We start from the raw sequence: 19,048 nt of genomic DNA on the forward strand, positions 1-19,048 counted from the left end.
GCAGACTTTGATGGAAATAAAAAAAAGTAAGCTCTCTAGTTTTGAGAACAGATGCTGTAGAAAACTGCAGTTATGTAAGGTATGCATGTGGGTAGTAGAGAGAGTATTTGTGTGGAAGTGTGTCTAACCTGTATATTTGGAGGCGTGTGTAAGCACATGTTTACAGGAGAATGAATATGGAGGATCTGTCCTTCACCACACCAAAAGGATCTTTTGTAGACTCCCATTTGTCCACCTGCACACACAAAAAGAACAGAAAAAGTGGAAAAGGACGATGAAAATACCAATTCTGTATTCTTTGTATGGAAAAAAAAAAAGGGAACATCATAAAGAAAACAACTTAAAATACACATTATCGGATGTAAAAGGGAAAACAGTACAGATAAAATACAAAATACACAGGCATTAAAACACACGGTAATATAAAAGGCACACTATCACATTAACGGTGTTCTTCATCTCCCATAGTTTGTACTCCCCCACACTCTCTCTCCCTCTGTGACTGCAGTGCTGTTCAAACCATCATTTTACTATCACCATGGTAATTACCACACCATTATATTATACACGTTGGCAGTCATGCATTTTGTGTGATTAGAGTCCAGTTAAACTTTAACCAACGTTTGCTTATCAGCTTAAAAACAAAGAACCCCTGTTTTTACGGCTGACGCTTTTACAGCTCAAAAGATAAATAAACGGTCACATCCCTGTTTGATATTTAAAGTCACAGTTTCAATGAGCTCACCACTGTGGAAAGAACAACTGCACAACATATGATTGAAAATTCTGAATTTTACTGGAAAGGTGCAAAACAAATGAAGAAAAAAAAAAAAATAAAATCTCAGTGAATTACACAAAAACTCAAGATACATGTCAAATCCATCACGTCGTTCCGTTAACAGCAAACTCCCGTTAACGGCATTTTACACAGACTACTTCAGCAGCAGGCATGGGTCCACATAAGGCAAGGTGTTGTATGACTCATAAAGCAAAAGAAGCCATGAATCATTTATGTCCAGGTTGTTATCAAAATATGCTTCTTCTTTTTTTTATTTTGTCTAATAAAAATATTCTCAGTTGATTGGTTACCATAGAAAATCCAAAAGAACACAACCTGTGAAATAATGAGACAGAAATGGTAGGAAATGTGTAGAGGAAGACGGTCGTCGGGCGAACGTCTCATTGGTCGTCGGAGTCCTGGTCACTGCTCGTGTGACCGTCCTGCACCTGCAGCTCCTCGGCGTTGACCATGTCAGGACTGATGGCGGCGAATCTCGTCCCGTGGAACTGACGCAGGTGAATCTGAACATAAACAACAGGAGAGCGTCAGTGATAATTTGTCAAGTGTGGTTGTATGAGTGACTGACACAAGTCATAAAGTTGCTCTGAGTGAATATGCCTGGATTTTTTAAGTGTTTTCAGTGACCTGGGTCAAGGCAAAGGGAGACCAGCAGGGGGCGTACACAGTCTGACACACTCAGTCAGGGTGTCAGTACCAACCACACTTGTAAAAAAATTAACAATCTCTTTACAGCGTGTCACAATTATGAGAGTTTATTGACAGAAATGTAATATAATAATACCCATAAAGATTTAACATTATTAGCCTTTATATAACCAGGTTAGTCACAAGGGAGACCTGGCCAGGATAGCAGCAGAATGAACGCTATATGAAATGATATAAAATGATTTGGTTTTCACAGACAATAAGCCTTTTATATGTCTCTTTAAACAAGGACCTTGCATTACAGAGGCAGCCATCTTGTGCTAACATGGTTCTGTTAGCACAAGATGAGATAGGCTTGAGCCCGAGCAGAAGCTTAATGTGCAAACAAAGAAGAAGTGATTCACCCTCATAAACCTAATGCACGAGCAACCAATGATGATTAAGGAGGAAACAGCAGAGAGAGTGGAAGATTAGAAAAAGTTGAGAATAGTATTTCCATCCTTGGTTTGCCAAAAATCACAACTTTTAAGAATTTCCTTTGCTTTTCTTTAATCATTTAACTGAAACAACCAACAGAGTAAAGGAAGTACTGCTTGAATATGACATTGAACTTATTCTTTCTCTCCCTAGTTTGTGCCTTTCCTTCCCTGTCCTCTTTCTCTCCCTCTCCATCCTCATCTTGCAGGCAGTTTCAAGGCTATATATACTATTAAACATGTCATAACTGATTCAGAACTGTCCTGTCTAAACCTATAACTTGATACAACTTCTGTCTCTTTTGTCCCCAATATTTCCTTTCACCCCGATGCCTCATGTTTGCACATTGTGTGAACTGTTGGATTTCTGCCTTACTATGTACGGTGTTGTGATTTGCCTCCACATGTGTGTGTATTTGTGAGAGTGACTCAACCTGTATGTAGAGGTTGACCTCAGCGCTCCGACACAGGTACGGAAAGTTCCCTCCCGTCTTCAGGTGAGCTCGTCTGGCGTTGGGATACAGTTTATACATCTCCTCCTTGGCATCCAGGGACAGAGCACTCTGATCGAAGACCTGAGCGTTCAGAGACAAAACACATCAGCCAGGTCTCCGAAACAAAAACAGACACGAGTCCAAAGTGGTCGACGTACTCGTATACTTACATCTATAATGGTCACAGCAGTGTCTTTGATTTTGTGTGGCTCCACGTAGGAGTTCTGGCAGTTGAGTGTTAGCCGCGACGCTAAATCACTTTGGTTCAGAGTTTCCAACTACACACACACACACACACACACACGTAAAGGTTCATATCGACGCATTAATGCAGGTTTATACTTAAAGGAAAACTTCACTGATTTGCATTTAGCTTTGTATTACTGGAATAGGGGTAGTATTTTTGTAAAATCTCAGTTTCCCCTGAGTTGATAAATATCTTCATTCTTTACTTTGTTACGTGCCCACCAGTGGCACTTGTTCCTGTTAGCGTAGCTGTTAGTTAAGAGTTGAGAATTGAGAAAGACAGAGTTGAGAGTTGAGAAATATCTTCATTCTTTTCTTTGTTACGTGCCTACCAGTGACACTTGGTCCTGTTAGCGTAGCTGTTAGCAAAGATGGCGGACACTGTTTACATTCTGGGAATGAGGTCCCGTCCCCCTATAAGTGGGTCTAAAAAGTGTGGAATTAGTGTTGCAGTTTCAAGCCTCGGACCAAGTGTCACTGCTCGTAACATAAAAAAAAAGAAGAAGATATTTCTCGACTCAGGGGAAACTGAGGTTGGGAAGCACAATTTCTCAAAAATACTACCTCTATTCTAGTAATACAAAGCTAAATGCAAATCTGTGAGGTATTCCTTTAACAAAGTGATTGCATGGTTCAAAAGGTAAAGACATTAATGTCATGTCTGATATAAAAGGTACAGTTCAGGTTTTCTGAAGTGTGGTTGTATGAGGCACTGGCACGTAGTCAGTGCTGCATGAACCGTGCACCGTGGGCTCTCTGCACCAAGAAATACATTTTTCTACAATTAAAAGCTTTGCCTTGTTCCAGACACTAACTTATTACACCACTAGCAGCTATGTTTTCATAGCACACACTCTGTGTCAGAACTTCATACAAACACACTTCAAAACTACCTGAACTACCACAATAAAACTAGTAAATGATCAGTATACCGGGACAGTCAGGGACCTCAATCATGTCCACTTACCCTGTCAACCATGAAGTCGATTGCATCTGCCATTTTAGGGTCCACAGGTCCTTTGGCAAAGTTTCCCAGAACAATCTTTTTCAGCATGAAAGCTGGCATCAACCAGAAGCTGAGGACGAACGTAAATGAAGCATTAATGTGAATCACCCGAAACGTGCACAAGTGTTTCAGAGGCAGGGACTGAACACCACCTGCTGGATGTCCACGTCTGGTTAAAGATGGAGGTGTCGCTAAATGAATTACACAGGATGAGCGAGTGCACGCGGGGAGACTTGTGTGTGTGCTCTGCAAACTTCTGAGCCAAGAATCCGCCCAAGGACGCGCCAAACAGATGCACCTGAAAATCAGAGGAACAGTGATCTATCTTGTGATTTGGTGTTTGAAGTTCTTCGATCAAATTCCCCCAAAGTGACACAAAATAAACGAAAACTCTGGGAGCCAAAACATTAACACATTTTCTCTGTGGAGTTTGGTGCAGGAGAGTGAAAACTTTGCTTTCCAGAACCTAAAGTGGCAAACATATTGTAATGATATTTCAGACTTAAAGAGGTGTAGATTTTATAAGGTAAGCCTTTTGTTAGGTAGGCGAAGTATGTTTTCCTTCTCTCCAATGGTTACCGTCAATGAGAGTCAATACCGAGACAAACAGGTAAAAAAACTAAACTTTAACTAAAAGAACGTACATTATCAGTGGGCTGCATTCAATCTGTGGGGATACAACACACACACACACATTAGAGTGTGCAGTCTTACTTTATCCAGCTGCAGGTGATCCAGAAGCTTCCTGAAGCCGTCACAGAACTCCATGAGGTCCCAGTACACAGGATACTGTAGCTGAAAACAGAGCACATGACCATGGTTTACTTATTATTCCTGATTTAAGACATCCAGCGGACACATTTTATTTAATTACCAATGTTGTGTGTGTGGAAAACGTATTCATCAAAGTGAAGTCATGAAAGTTTCTGGGTTTGAAACACAGCCTATTGAAAATGTATTTAAATAATATTTTAAGAGATAATTCAGGTGTTTCGAAATGTGGTTGTATGAGCCAAATGTCTTGTTTTGTCCACAAACCAAAATTATTCAGTGTTAAAGATTTTTTTGTTATATGGAATAAAAAAAAAAAACAGAAAATATCCAGATTTAAGTAGTTGAAAAATCAGAAAACGTTTTTTATGTAATTTTCTGTTATTGTATTCAATAAAGTAGTTTTTGGGGGGAAACACTGATATTTCTTTGTGTATTAATTTATAATATTATACAAATGACTGTCAAAATAGAGTGAGATACTAAATGTGTAACTCTCCTGTAATGCCTGTAGTCTCACCGAGATGACTCTGTAGCCCCAGCCTGTCAGAGCCAAAACCTGCTGGAAAAACACCTCTGCTGTCCCACTGACCGGAGGGAGGAAGATGATGGGACACCTGATGCTCTTTGGACCTGCATCGTACAGTGACCAAACCTTACTGTCGTCATCGTCAACAATAATCTGGAGGAGACAGAAACAACCAGGTGAGGATGTCGTACAGATACACAGTGAATTTTTATATACCGTCATAGTTGATGAACCACATACTTTCTAGTCAGACAAAATGAGGTCCATTGACATTCATTTCATAATGATAATGCCATATACCTTGGAATCTAAAAATAGTCACAGTATCGGTTTCATTTCCAGCAGTGTGAATGTAGTTGGGCTTCATATAAAATGAAGCCTTATTTGTTACCTACATAAAGAGTGTTTGTCCAACAGTATGTTTCATTTGTCTGCCAATTTAGGAGATGACATTTAATAAAGTGGTCATTTAATGTGTTCATGTGACTTCTCAGAAGCAAGAAAAGGGAAAAACTTGAGTGAGTCACTTCCAAAGACAAACACAACAGCTGATGTGACCTCTGGCTAGAGTCAAGAAAAAGCTGGAGCCAAATATGAACGTGTGCTTGTGCAGGGTGATGCACGGCCCTTCATACTGCAGAGGATAGAGCTAGAAAACTTAGAGGTGCAAGTAGCAGGTGCCATAGTATATAGTTTAGCAGGGAGACATGTTACCTCCCAAAAACAAGATGACTTTGGTCTGTTTTGAGCCTCTCTTACAAAAAGAAGTCTTGTGTGGTGGCAGGTTCTGTCAGCGCCATGAACATGGCTGGTTCTTGGAGCAGTGAGTGAGTAAGGTGCAGTCTTGGGCTGCTACTATTATTTTAAAAATTTAATAATGTGTTCACTGTTCTCTCAAATAATCTGTTAACTGTTTCTTACAGAAAAAAAGAAAATGGTGTAAGATGTCAATCCCTATTCACAAATACAAAGGTCAAGGTGTCAAGATGGAAATTGGAAATTTCAAACTGATGAATCGATTACTGTGGCCCTAGTGCGCAGACTATGTTTCAGGATAAAACCACACTTCAATAAAATCTGAACTAACCCTTTAATTATTGCACCAGTCGAGGACATGGGAGTGTTCAATATATATCTATTTCAGTTCACTTCGCTCTCTCCCTTCTTTTCTCCCACAGTCTCCACACACAGTGCTTGCTCATCGTGTATACTGGGTTTTCTGTATATTACTGTAACCTTGACGTTAATGTCTAAAGTGTCTTAGTTAAATTTTACTTGAATTTTTCTTGTGTATAGTCAGAGGTAGGATTTCGTAGAATTACTAGTGTGTAAACTGACCTGGATTCCAAATCCAAGCTTATCTATGACATTTAAACCACATGGAATGTCATATGTAATAGTTCAGAGGGCTCTTTCACAAAGACTACATCGTTAATCATTAAGTCAGACTTTCCCCAATTATTCTGTCTTTATTAAGCCTGGACTTAGTTTCATGGAGATGTATTCTGTGCATCTAGAATAAACCATAATAATATAATAACAGACAGACTTAAATGATCTTGGCGCATGTTCTGTATTTTACTTCGACCCGACCATGACTCAAAATTATTTATTCCATCATTATCATAACAATTAATATTTAATGTATTATTCTGCAACAATATTAAAACAACATGACACAGCTGTCAGACTAAAATGTTTTTCCATATCATTTTACAGACAACATCAAACATCAACAAGAAAACATCTTTGTATCACACAGATCTGCACAAATATCACACAGACATTACCATTCCCTCTCATATTCTCCATATAAAATCGTTCAGCTTGACTGGAAAGTCAGGGTAACAATATCAGATGTTTTGAGACTGTACTTCAGCTTTATCAATTGTCCCTTTCCCATTTCTATGCAGTGTAATTCCATTCAAACACTGTGTTTTGCACAATGATTACACACCATGACTGGACAATAGAAATCTTTAGACACTTACTCTCTTCAGGGGCACGGTGCTTCTGAACCAGTTATAGTCAGGAGACACTTTAATCTCCTCCATCTGAGGACAGAGTCAGAAACAGGACAGGGGGTCACAGAGGGACAGACATATATTCAGACAATCACATAAACACATACAGTACATGTCACCTGAACGCACATTTTAATTCATGTTCATTAAACACACAGTCAGATAGAAACCAACAAAGACAAAGTGAGACATAAAGACACAGTGAGACAAAGACAGACAGTCAGACAAACAATAGACTAGAAGCAGTTTTGAATGGAAAGTAAACAAACAGTGAAGTAACACTGTTCCGCCTCTTAACAAAAAAACAACAACAACCCTCTGGAATGAACCACAGCCTGAGTAAAAACTCTGATAACATCTGCTCACACAGACTCCACTGAGCACTAACTGTTTGAATTCAATATCCGTGTTAAATTAAGATTGTTACGGTTTTGTTACCGTGCAGGTTGTGGATGTTAGTCACCGTGACAGGAGGATTTTATCCATATCTCGGCACCATTTTCTGCGGTTCCTACTGCTGCTGGTGGTGCTGCCGCCGCCTGGTCATATGACTTCTGTTTTACACACTTCCGCAAAGCACCCGACCCCGCCCACCAAGCAGCCCATCATAAACTGTTTCCGGTTTATGTACGGTTTTCTTTTTATTTTCCCAAAACTTTATTTCGGGAAAAAAAGGCAAGATCAGTGAATTCAATTAATAATTTTTTATAAATAATATTAATAAATTCATTAATTATGTACAACGTGTAAAATAACTGCAATTGTTGTGTCGTCCTAGTATGTGAATATGTGAAACAAAATTAAAGTAAACAAAAAAGGAGCACGAGGGTATGGAAGCCCGTTTCTGCCACATGGAGAAAAAAATACATATCATAAATCATAATTTTCAAATAATATCCCATAATTATGAGATGCTAAGTCATAATAACTGTCTAGTAGGTATCTCATTATTATGACTTAGTGTCTCATAATTATGAGATAGTATTACATTATTATGATTTCGTATTATTATGACTTAGTGTCTCATAATTATGACTTAGTATCCTATTATTATGACTTAGTTTCTCATAATTATGAGTTAGTATGTCATAATTATGACTTACTATGTCATAATTATGACTTACTTATATATTAGATTTTGATTTTTCAAGTGGCTGATATGGGCTTCCATAAAAAAGGAGCAAGGCCAGATAGAATGAGACATAGATGTGTACAGTCTTTAGGCCTTATTATTGTTTTTCATCCATTATTTTTATGACTACATAATTAGTAAAGTTATACATTTTTGTTGAGACGTTCTGTACAAGGCATAATGGGGTGATGGTGGGCTGCAATGCCAATGGCTGCCACCACATGTTGTAGGCGCTGTAGTGCACTAAAATACTAGAAGCTGTAAATCGAAGAAGAGAGCAGAACCGTAAAGCAGTCCGTTGGCATCCTCTGTTGTACTGAAGTTTACCTGAGTCGTTCTAACGTTGGTCGTTCGTGTTGTGCTGGAACTTTATGTAAATGGACAACACATATCAACACCAGACTCCGCCAGGAAAGCCACAACACCCGGTCTACAATGGCACCTATGAGAACCAGTACTTCGCCAACAGGCCTCCTCCGAGCACCGCGCCTCCTGAAAGCACACAGTGGACACGGTCACAGCAAGACCCCGCAGCTCCTCCGTGGAACAACCCACCGGGATATGTCGCTCACCAAAACTACGGACACAATTCAACTATATCGCCTAATACTGGAGGAGCAGGTTACGGAGGGCCTCATTTAGCCCTTCCGTATGGTTTTGACCCATCCGTCCCTCCGCCTCCCTTCGGCTGTCCTCCTCTGGGATACTTCCCGACCTCAGTACCCTCCACAAACTCCTTTAACGGCTTCCCGCAGCACAGAGGTGGTCCTCAGCCCCGTCACGATGAATTACCGTCGATGTCAGACTTTGGTGAGAACCGGCAGCAGAATTATGATGATTTCCGTGAGCCCGGGGCTGTTTACCCTCCTCCTCCAAGTCAGGATCATGACCGGAGACCGACAATAACATTATCACAACCCGATAATGAAGCCGCCTCTGAGAAGAGGCAGGACAGACAGTGGCTTAAACGGTTCTTACAGAGCCGGTCTAAAGTGCCAAAGAGCCTGCAGACCAAGCACGAGCCGCGGCCACACCACAGCGACGTCCCCGCCATGAAAGATGCTCTGTACGGGGCAGCTGAGCTCGTCTTAGCGTTGGAAAAGTCCTGTGAAACTCTGAAAGACAACATTGAGAATGAGTCTGTGTGGACGGACACATATCAGACTGTTTTAAACACGAAGAGAGACCTCCAGAACAAACTGAATCTGCTCAGTGACGAAGAGGGTTTAAAGCGGTTAAAGGACAAACTCAGCCGTGCAGAGAAGAGGAGAGCCCGGAGACGCAGGGCCAACATTCTGCTCCGGCAGCTCGTGAAACAGAGACAGGAAGACATGGCTGAGAAAGAAGCTGCTATAGACGCATGGAGGATGAAGAAGATACGGGAGGTGGAGGAGAAGAAGAAGGTGAGATTTGGTTACTGTAGGTGTTGCTGCAGAGCAAACATTCTCACTTTAGTGTGTTAAAATGTAAGGATGGAGTCAGTGAGCATCACCTGGGTCATAAAAGAATAGTCTATTGCATTAATATGTTGTTCTATGTTGAGGGGGGCACACTCCGCTCAGATGATGCTGACTGTGTCACTACCTCAGCCAGTGTAGAAGGCCGTGTGTTCCATATTTAATCTGTAACTTAACAGATGGATATTCTCAGATGATGTGAACATATCTAATGTGTTTTTGCATGTTTGCATAAACCAGGAGCAAGAGCTGAAGCTGGCTGCAGACTCGGTCCTTTGCGAGGTGAGGAAGAAACAGTCGGATGTGAAGAGGATGCAGGACATTCTGAGATCCCTGGAGAAACTGCGTAAGCTGAGGAAGGAGGCAGCGTCCAGGAAAGGTGAGAGGAACCTCTGTCTATTAATCTATTTAAGTGATGAAGATTTGCATAGCGTTTTTCTCTCGTCCATTCACAACTGATGAGGCTGTCTGTGTGTGCGTGTGTGTCAGGTATTGTCACAGAGCCGGAATGTGACCAAGCTTTTAGCGATCGACTAGAGAGCCTGAGGACTGTGATCCAGAGGAGGACAACTATTTACGCAGTAGAGGAGAAAGCTCTGATGGTGATGCTAGAAGGAGAACAGGAGGAGGAACGGAGGAGAGAGCAGGAGAGACGGACCAAAAAGGAAAGAGACCGACAGCTGCAGAGGAAACGCAGAATAGATGCCATGTTGTTTGGAGGTAATGTGTCATTAAAACAACAGCATGACCAGGTCACATATGCATTACTGCATAGGTGTGTTTTTGTTAATAATTTTTCTGTATTTGTTTTCCAGATGAAATTCCTGTTGATTCTTTCTTGCGGCCATTTACAGAATACTACACCCAGGCTCAGCACTCAATGCACGCTTTAATACAAATCAGGTGAGGCATGTCATGTCATAATCAAGTCTTGTGTCGGTTCCAGTATCATAACACTGAAAGCTTTAAGGCAGAAAATCAACGCGTATGCATTAGGCCCTATAGTTAGTTAGTTTTCTGCCCATATTCACACAGCTGGAGATGAGGGGGAAAAACACTTTACTCATATTTTATTATTACATTTTTGTAATGAAAATAGAATGTTTAGACATGATTCGCACATGGCTGTCTTACCTTTTGTAGAAAGAGCTCACGGCTGTATTGTTTTTGTCTTTCAGGAGCGATTGGGATGCATTTCTGGTTTCAGCAGATCATCCTGATGGTTCTACGGTTCCTCAGAGCTGGATCATCCCAGACCACCCTTCAGACCAGAATTGGGCCACTGCTCTACAAACTGCTGACAGTGACTGACACAAGGCACCAACACACTGTATTTACTGTGAAGTAAAGACTGAGCTACAGCTCTCAGCCATGAATAAAACCCCTGCTGTCTGTGTGTGGATGAAGAAAAGTTATTTATTAGTTAAATATTCTCTCATGCATAATAAAACCCACTCACGTGTACAGTATATATTACGAAGAGTATTTTTTGTTTGTTTTTTTACCTCAGGTATAATATGTTGTTTTGTTTAAAAAAACAAAATAAAGACATGCATTCATCTACCCACCTATATTGTTATTTCTTTACTCTCTGAGAGCATTATTTATCGGCACTAAAACACAGTTTTCGTTTGTGTAATATAGCTTACAGTGGATTCCATAGAAACCTGATGACCGAACATAATTTGGTTCTTAATGGCATTGATATTACATTTTATTTTTGGGCCACTTCTTCATTCATGGTGACTTAATTTGGACTCCTAATGTAGTTCAAAGTTCAGTCTGACGTAATTGTTGATGTTTTCTCTATTTGCGTGTGTGAGTGTGTGAGCAGTAAATCAGCTGATGGGTTTACTGTCAGTCAGAAGATTAGTCTAGAACCAGGTGCTTCTGCTTAATGCACCGTCTCTTAATGTAACCCCGTAGTGCACGGACGCTTCACAGACACAAAGACACTTGGAGCAGAAACACGGACAATCCAGCTTCTGCCAGACAAGGGTAGGTTCACCTTTTTTAAAAAAATAAGTAATTTTAGATTTAAATATTCAAATATAGAGATTAAATTGAAAAAAATATATAAACTACTTAAAATAACTGAAAAAAACAACTGTTGGCTGCTTTCTTTCACTCATCCTGCAAGGTGGTACATTTATAGGGAACAATAAACATTATTTATGTCACACTTTTAAGTAAAAAATTGTTACAAAACGGTTAAAAAAAATCAAAAATATGATCCTCAAAGGGATGTAATTCATAACATCGAACAAACAAAATAAAACTCCCCAAACACAACTCGGTATGAAACAGTAATTTAGCAGATATCTTTTAATTTTCATATTGTTCACATCTTTTCCAGGTTTGTGGAATAATATAATGTTTGTTGCTCTGAAATTAAAAGTAGCTACTGTTACAGCATATTGTTTTCGGCAGACTGCTACGAGTGTGGGTGTTTTTGAACGTCAGAGACACAACAAGCTGATAGAGCATCTGTCCTCTACTGCATTAAGTCCTGCACCATCTGTCTGTTTAGTATTTACTCCAAGTTACTCCAGCCGAGACCTAAAACTTGAACTGTGTCATTGTCTGTCTGTGAACTGAGCAGTATGGACAGTGTCCCCCTCAAGATGCCACAGGCTGTGACACAGGAAGTCATCGAAGACATCAAAGTTGTCCTCCCTGACTACCTCACCATACTGCAGCACACTGAGGTGAGTGTGTCTCCTCATGTTTCCTCAGTCAGGAAGTAAATCAATAAATGATTGGCTTTAAAGGAAAAGTTCATGTTGTTGAGGTGTGGTTGTAGATTAACATATCTGTCTGTGAAAAACATGGGAGCCAGCAGAGACACAAGGAAACACGGATTTTAGTTGTTTCTTGCCATGGGACGAAGTCTGTAAATTGCTCACTCTCCCGCAACAAAATCCAAAGAGGAAAATTAGTGTTTTGAGCTTGTGACGATGTGGAACTTCTGCTATACTACTGTCAAAACAAAAGAATGATTTCAACCACCAAAGTCACAAAATAAACATTTCTGAACTTAAATAGGGAAACAGGCAACAGTGACTCATCTCACACTCAGCAGTGTGGGGCGTGAGTGATTCATAAAACAACACAAACTTCAGTCTCATGGCAAGAATAATGTATTCTTAAGAACTTGTAACTTAAGTATAGATTTTACTAGGTGTGCTTTTTTGTTAAAAAAAAGTATTTTTTTGTCACATGACCATACTTCACGTCACTAAAATGTTGTCTCCCACGTGACAGTATGAGTTCAACCTGGAGAACTGGGTGCTCACCGGGCTGCAGAATGGCTTCACCAGTCAGCACCAGCCACAGCTTTCCTCCTCTTCATCAGAACTGCTGCCATCATGTCCACCATACTGGATGATGTTCAGCAGCCCTCAGCAGAGCCGCCTGGCCAGCCGCCACAGCTCCGACTTCTGGGAGCCCAACCCTCGAAAGCGCTCCTACAGCCTCAACCCCGACATCCTGCGCACAAAGTTTACCATCTCAGACTCTGAGGATGAAGGGGAGAGCGCTGCAGATAAAGTGCAGACACACGTGTCAGCACTGAATCACTCAAGCGGAGAGTGTCCTGCTGCTTCCCAACAGTGCGGGCAGCGGAAGGCCTTCGTCCCAGACCTGCTGCACCCTCCAGCCTGTCTGAGCAGTTTGCCACATCAGCGCAGGAAGAACCTGAGACAGTGTTCCCTCACCTCACCCAAAACATCTGCACAACACCATCCCAAAGCGGAGAACCAAACCCAGAGCGCGTCCTCATACAGAATCCTTAACTGCAGATCCCCCAACACCAAAGCTGGAGTCCAAAGGCTCCCCAGCATCACCAACCACAACACAACGGTAAGACACTAAAGAGATAGTTCATGTTTTTGAAGTCACTATGCACACCCATGCCACACTGCCAGGAACTAGCCTTCAAATGCTTGCCCTCTTCCCCTTTATCTCACATCCTTTTCCAACTAGAAACTGAAGTTGATAGTAGAACCCTGATAGGCAAAAAGCCTCATGGAAGCTGACACGGTCATTCTCAATTGTGTCCTACAGTCCTGGGCATCAACTGAAAAAATAATCTGTAATGAGTTCATTTAGCCTTGTAATCTAACTGGAAGCCTTTCGTCTCAGTACCACACTTTAATATTCAAATATAATGTGAGAGTGAATGGTTAGTTTGTATATTTGCCCTGTGACGAAGTGGTTACTTGTCCAGGGTGTGACCCCACTTTTCACCTTATGTCAGCTGGAATTGGATCCAGCTCCCCGCCATCCTCATGTGGAGGAAAAAGTGGTAGATAATGAATGAATGAATTAAATATTCACAAGCAGTGATGCTCTAGTTTTACTCACCACACCATCAGTGTGTACTTCTATCATCGACACAAGACACTCTCTGTTTCAGCTCTGCAAAGCAAAGCAGGGTAACCAATTATAATCCATTAAATGTTTTCTAATTTAGAGTCAGCTTCTGTATGAACTTTCACTGAGTGAGTTTCATTTACACCCTATACCCACACTTTAACAGGCTCACACTGTCACAGAGAGTTGTGGTTGTGGGATAATTAGCGCTTTATAGTCTGCAAGTAAAGATAGCCTCACTCCCAAAAACTGCAAAAACAGCTTACATTGTTGCTGGACTGTGCTATAAACCAACTCGCCTAAGCTGGGAACAGACAGGCATCACAATGAATCGTCACTGCACAACGGAGCAGAACGGCCCTTTCTATTTCTGCTCAGGTTTAATCCTTGAAAGCTTAATACCTCTCACGTCGCTCAGTCTTTTTATAGCACTGTGTTCGCTGAAAGAGGAAATCAGTCCTCAGCCTTTTTTTTTTTTCTGCCTCACATTGTAAACATTTTTTCCAGGTTTTGGACTCTAAGTATAGACTGTGTAAAGTCTGCTGCTTGAATCCAGCCAGGTTATAAGTGGCTCATCAGGATTAGCAGAATCTCGATTCATCTCAGGGTTACTCTGCTACCCCAGCCTGCGGTCAGAGTTACACAAACAACGTGAGACACATTAGACTCGCAGGGGTGTCAAACTCAAATGACCTGGGGGCCAATGAGCATCATAGAGGAAAAAAAGTGGAAAAAACAACAGAATTGCAGTGTAAAAGTGCTTGTTATGTTATAAAATGATTCACAATAAAAACATATTTATGATGCACAAAAACGGAGTATTAAATTGAAAATCTAGCAAATAATGACAAGGATAATTGTGATTATAACAGCGTAAATATGTGTAATTTCATGTTGAGTGTAATACATTTAATAAAGCAATGATTACAACCGAATGTCTTATTACTATTATAAAAATATTGCCGGCAAATACATTTAGTCTTATATTCTGTCTCTATTCCATCACCTTGCACAGTGGTGGACGGGCCGCATGTAATCGATTGGAGGGCCACATGTGGCCCCCGGGCCACCAGTTTGACACATGTGCATTAGAGTGTCTGACTGAGCGTCACTCTCTGTCCTCGTGGCCTTGTATTGATTATTCTAGAAACACATACTGGACACTCATACACTGTGCTGTTTCCTAGGCATCTCGTAGTCCAGACTCCTGTGGGAACCCTCCTATGACCTCACCCCCCCGTGGTCTCGCCTCATCTGGTTTGGACTCATCAGCAGAGCTCCTGTCAGCTCTGAGCTCAGAGGAGAGAGAGGTGCTGGAAGCCATCACAGCCCGCGGCTACCCATTCCATACTGCTATCATCGCCCTGCAGAAGACTGGCCAGCAGACACCAGATCAGGTCAGTCAAGTCTGTTAGACCGTCTGCCCTTCACATCACTGCCATCACCTCTAAATCGCTGCCATTTATAGCTGCTGTTGACATCTCTCCAATACAATCCTTGGAACCAATTGTGACCAATACACAAATGTACTGGATGATGCTTTGAAAACTCCCCGACCAAAGGGAATAAAAGCCACAACCTTCCTGTTCAAAGACGACTCCCTCTACCATTGATTTATTTACTTTTGTGTGTTGGTATATGAATGTCAATCAACCTGTGTGTGTTTCTGCAGGTCTTGAGTTACCTGGTTGCATGTGACCACCTGTGTCAGCTGGGTTACGACATGGCTCAGGTCGAAGAGGCTCTGGAGATGTTTCAAAACTGTGAAACTAAGGTCAGGAGCTACATCTTTTACATCTTTAGTGTTCAAACGTACACCTCTCTTTTTACACAAGTGTGTGCGATCATTTCTTCTTCTTCTTCTTCTTCTTCTTAAGGCAGAGGAGTTCCTACATTTGCTGAGTCAGTTTAATGAGATGGGCTTTCAGCAGAATGCCATTAAAGAAGTGCTGCTGGTGCACGAGAACCACCGAGAACGAGCCCTCGAGGAGCTGATGATGCGCGTGTCATGACACACACTTCACACGACGACCTTTTGAAATCTCTCATGCGCTGCAAAATCTGTCTGGAAACCGCGTTTGGAGGAATGATTGAACACGGATAATTGTGTCCAAAGATGGATGGTGTTGAACGATGACGATACTGTATTATTTATTATTTTCATGATCATTAGTTTGGAATAAAACATGTATTATCTAAAGTGATGTAAGAAACTGTAATAGCACGGTGTATGTGTCTTTATTCTGGTGCAATCTAATGCGCACTGTGTCTGACAGTTTGCAAAATCCACAGAAAATAATCACTTATTTTTATTCAAAATGGCTCATTTTATTCAGACTTTCCTGCAGATATTATGTTCACTATGGATCATCGAACAGTACATTTCTTTGTAATGAATATAATGTAATATACATATTTCAAATGCAGGTTTTCCACTTTTGTGAGCAGTCAGCTGTGAGACTGTGTCTTCAGACAACCACACCTCAGAAACTATCATTTACTGATATTCTGCGTCATCCGCGTATTATCTTCATTAGGTTTTTACATTTTATTATTATCGAAGGTGCTTATGGAGCAGTTCTGCCTCATAATCACAAGAAGAACTTTACATTTATGACACAGAAGATCAATAATCTGGCGTCATATTACCACCATCGACAGACACCATTCCAACTATTGTGTCTAAAGTGTCTTTCACCTCCTTCAGACCCTGTTTTATATTTTTGTGTGTTTTTATTTGCAGTTCCTACAGGTTAGCCGAGCACTGTGGAGACAATATAGGACACTCGCTGAGGAGCTTGATGTTCTGATCGTTAGTCACATCCAAACTGTTGTCAGTGATTAACATTGAGGCTTTAGGCAGCCTCAGTAGGAATGTATACATGGATCCAATTCTGCCGAAACCTTGCATCTCACGTTTCGGTCGCCATCTGTAACGGTCCACAGTGTACTCGGTGGTCACCTGTCTGCTGAGGGTGAACACGGAGTCTCCTCTCACCACAGCAGTGAGCAGTGAGCCCTTACTGTTCCCATACTGGCCGGACATGGCCGTCCACTGTCCAGAGGTCAGACTGTAGCAGTCGATCACACACCGCAAGAAGTCCTCGCAGGGTCCATTTCGCATCACGTACAGGTTGTCATTATGGGCCACCATATAAATCCCATAACTGTGCTGGCGTACCAGTGTGGTGACCAGAAGCCACTGATCTGGTTTAGACGTGTATTCAAAGATATCTGTGGCCCCTTGTCCTCGCCATAGACAGATAAACATCCTGTTCATGGCTACAGCAGAGGCCACTGAGGCTGCAGGGAAAGGGAGTGCAGACACAAAACTCCAGCTCCCATCAGACACTTGGTACCTCTCCACAGACGACATGGCCTTCTTGTTGTACTCCCCTCCTACAGCATACAGGCAGTCCTCATGTCCTATCAGAGTGAGGTTGTAGCGCAGTTGCTGGGGGCCACAGATGGTCGACCATGCGTTTGTTTCAGGGTCGTAGCAGAAACCCGTCTCGACCACCTTCTTGCTCACATCATGCACCCCTCCAATTATGTAGAGTCTGTTCTGGAGAACGGCCACACCTGCCATGGTGGTGCTGGTGCTCGCGGGGAGATGTGTCAGGACCTTCCACTCTCTGGGCTCTTCCTCCAGGTACCAGACCGTCCTCTGGACGTCCGGCAGCAGCTCTGTGGACGGAGAGTGGCTGCACACAGCCATGTAGCTGCTCGGCAGAAGAGATTGGATGTAGTCGACCAGCTTGTTGGGTAGAGTGTGAAGTTCGTCCCTCAGGTCTGCGTACATGTCTCTGATGAACAAGGCTGAGCTGTGGGACAGCTCCCACACACCATAGGTGGCTGCTGTATGGTACATGAGCAAACAGTTTTCAGAGTTGATGACATTGATCAAGTGCTTGGTGAGGGCCGACACCTGCAGAAAAGCCGTACACTCAATGGCTTCCACTATCTGGTCACTGTTGAGCGCTGGCCGCTCCCCGTCCAGGACTCGCAGCAAGACCGAGAAACCCAGAACTCCGACACATTGCAGTTGAATCTCTTCTTTCTGGCACTCTATCATCCCTGACTGGAACAATGCCCTGAAGTACTCACAGTTCTCAGCCAGAGTGCCTCTGTCCACAAAGAAAGAGTTGCCAGTAATGTTGATCCTCAGCCTGTGTGGTGGTGGTGGTGGTGGTGGCGGCGGCTTAGAGTCGCTGGACTCCATCACCTCCTCTTTGTTGCACAGCTTCATGACATCTCCTGCTCAGAGTCTGACCCAGACCATTTACACTGTCTCACCACTCACTCACTCCCTGGCAGAGTGAATGCCTCCTGTCCAGCTCTGAGGACAGACTCTATACATAGCAGGCAGACATGTGACGCGATTCAGGAGCTGGATAATTGCAGGGTCGCTGAAAGTGTGCTGATGATTCATATTGCTCTTTGTTTGTGGTTGACAGCTGTGGGACAGCTGAAGATTTGCCCTTGAGCAGGTCGCTCCTCTTGATTACAATATAGATGCCAGCCATTGAAACTCACAAGGACATGCAGGACTTATTACTATTCTTGTTTATATTAGTGACATAAACTATTATTACTCCTTGTTGATGCTGTCCTGTTGCACGGAGGCAGTGGTGCTTTCTTAACCAATAATGAAATATGTATGTTCTTGACTGTGTCAAAGAAAAATTAAACAACTAGTGCTTCAAGTGGCACGGACTGGACGGACACTCTCATGCACCTGTGCACCCAATTGTTGGCTGGCTATGTGAGGACATAGCTCTGGGAAGAGTTCTGGATGTAAAGGAAGCTGCTGTTGCTTTCTGTGTCCAGTGGGTGGCGCCAGAGTCAGGCCTCCAATCATCCACTTTAACTAGTTAAAGACAGAGGGCGACATCAGACATGACATGATGTGTTCCGTGCAGGAAGTTTGGTAAACAAAGTACAGACGAGTCACACTGTACTTCTCATTATTATGCACCTGTATAACATAGTGGTGCTGTGACTTTGATTGTATATTGCTGTCATGATGCGTTCAAGACACAAGGTGTAAGTTACAGTAGAAATTTGGCACGTGCAAAATACCCCTCCAAAA

At 42.2% G+C, this 19,048-nt stretch overlaps 4 protein-coding genes across 7 annotated transcripts; 2 read left to right on the forward strand and 2 right to left on the reverse strand.

Annotated features, from left to right (window-relative positions):
- Nucleotides 1–772: 772 nt before the first annotated feature.
- On the reverse strand, nt 773–8,590 carry spg21 (SPG21 abhydrolase domain containing, maspardin). 2 transcript variants are annotated; one of them, XM_058629450.1, is made up of 9 exons: nt 8,453–8,590; nt 6,961–7,023; nt 4,961–5,122; nt 4,384–4,464; nt 3,822–3,967; nt 3,631–3,739; nt 2,588–2,695; nt 2,358–2,498; nt 773–1,302 (listed from the first exon to the last, which is right to left on the reverse strand). In XM_058629450.1, exons 2-9 carry the CDS (start codon nt 7,021–7,023, stop codon nt 1,180–1,182), a joined length of 933 nt encoding a protein of 310 aa, XP_058485433.1. In that variant the 5' UTR covers nt 8,453–8,590; the 3' UTR covers nt 773–1,179. The 2 variants fall into 2 exon arrangements, with proteins under 2 accessions (XP_058485433.1, XP_058485432.1); XM_058629449.1 differs by lacking the exon at nt 8,453–8,590 and adding an exon at nt 7,432–7,584.
- pdcd7 (programmed cell death 7) lies at nt 8,503–11,149 on the forward strand. The gene is made up of 5 exons (XM_058629448.1): nt 8,503–9,528; nt 9,823–9,961; nt 10,072–10,302; nt 10,398–10,485; nt 10,761–11,149. Exons 1-5 carry the CDS (start codon nt 8,503–8,505, stop codon nt 10,891–10,893), a joined length of 1,617 nt encoding a protein of 538 aa, XP_058485431.1. The 3' UTR covers nt 10,894–11,149.
- A 341-nt stretch (nt 11,150–11,490) lies between these two features.
- On the forward strand, nt 11,491–16,587 carry ubap1lb (ubiquitin associated protein 1-like b). Of its 3 annotated transcripts, XM_058629438.1 has the most exons (6): nt 11,491–11,580; nt 12,185–12,290; nt 12,847–13,443; nt 15,144–15,353; nt 15,629–15,730; nt 15,834–16,587. In XM_058629438.1, the coding sequence occupies exons 2-6, from the start codon at nt 12,186–12,188 to the stop codon at nt 15,966–15,968; spliced, it is 1,149 nt and encodes a 382-aa protein (XP_058485421.1). In that variant the 5' UTR covers nt 11,491–11,580; nt 12,185; the 3' UTR covers nt 15,969–16,587. The 3 variants fall into 3 exon arrangements, with proteins under 3 accessions (XP_058485421.1, XP_058485424.1, XP_058485422.1); XM_058629439.1 differs by lacking the exon at nt 11,491–11,580 and having other exon boundaries at nt 11,880–12,290; XM_058629441.1 differs by lacking the exons at nt 15,629–15,730; nt 15,834–16,587 and having other exon boundaries at nt 15,144–15,543.
- An 82-nt stretch (nt 16,588–16,669) lies between these two features.
- Nucleotides 16,670–19,035, reverse strand: kbtbd13a (kelch repeat and BTB domain containing 13a). The gene has a single exon (XM_058629437.1). The coding sequence runs from the start codon at nt 18,203–18,205 to the stop codon at nt 16,703–16,705; it is 1,503 nt and encodes a 500-aa protein (XP_058485420.1). The 5' UTR covers nt 18,206–19,035; the 3' UTR covers nt 16,670–16,702.
- Between the last annotated feature and the right edge of the window lie 13 nt (nt 19,036–19,048).

This window comes from Solea solea, chromosome 5 (assembly GCF_958295425.1).
Source record: "Solea solea chromosome 5, fSolSol10.1, whole genome shotgun sequence".
Lineage (NCBI taxonomy): Eukaryota > Metazoa > Chordata > Actinopteri > Pleuronectiformes > Soleidae > Solea > Solea solea.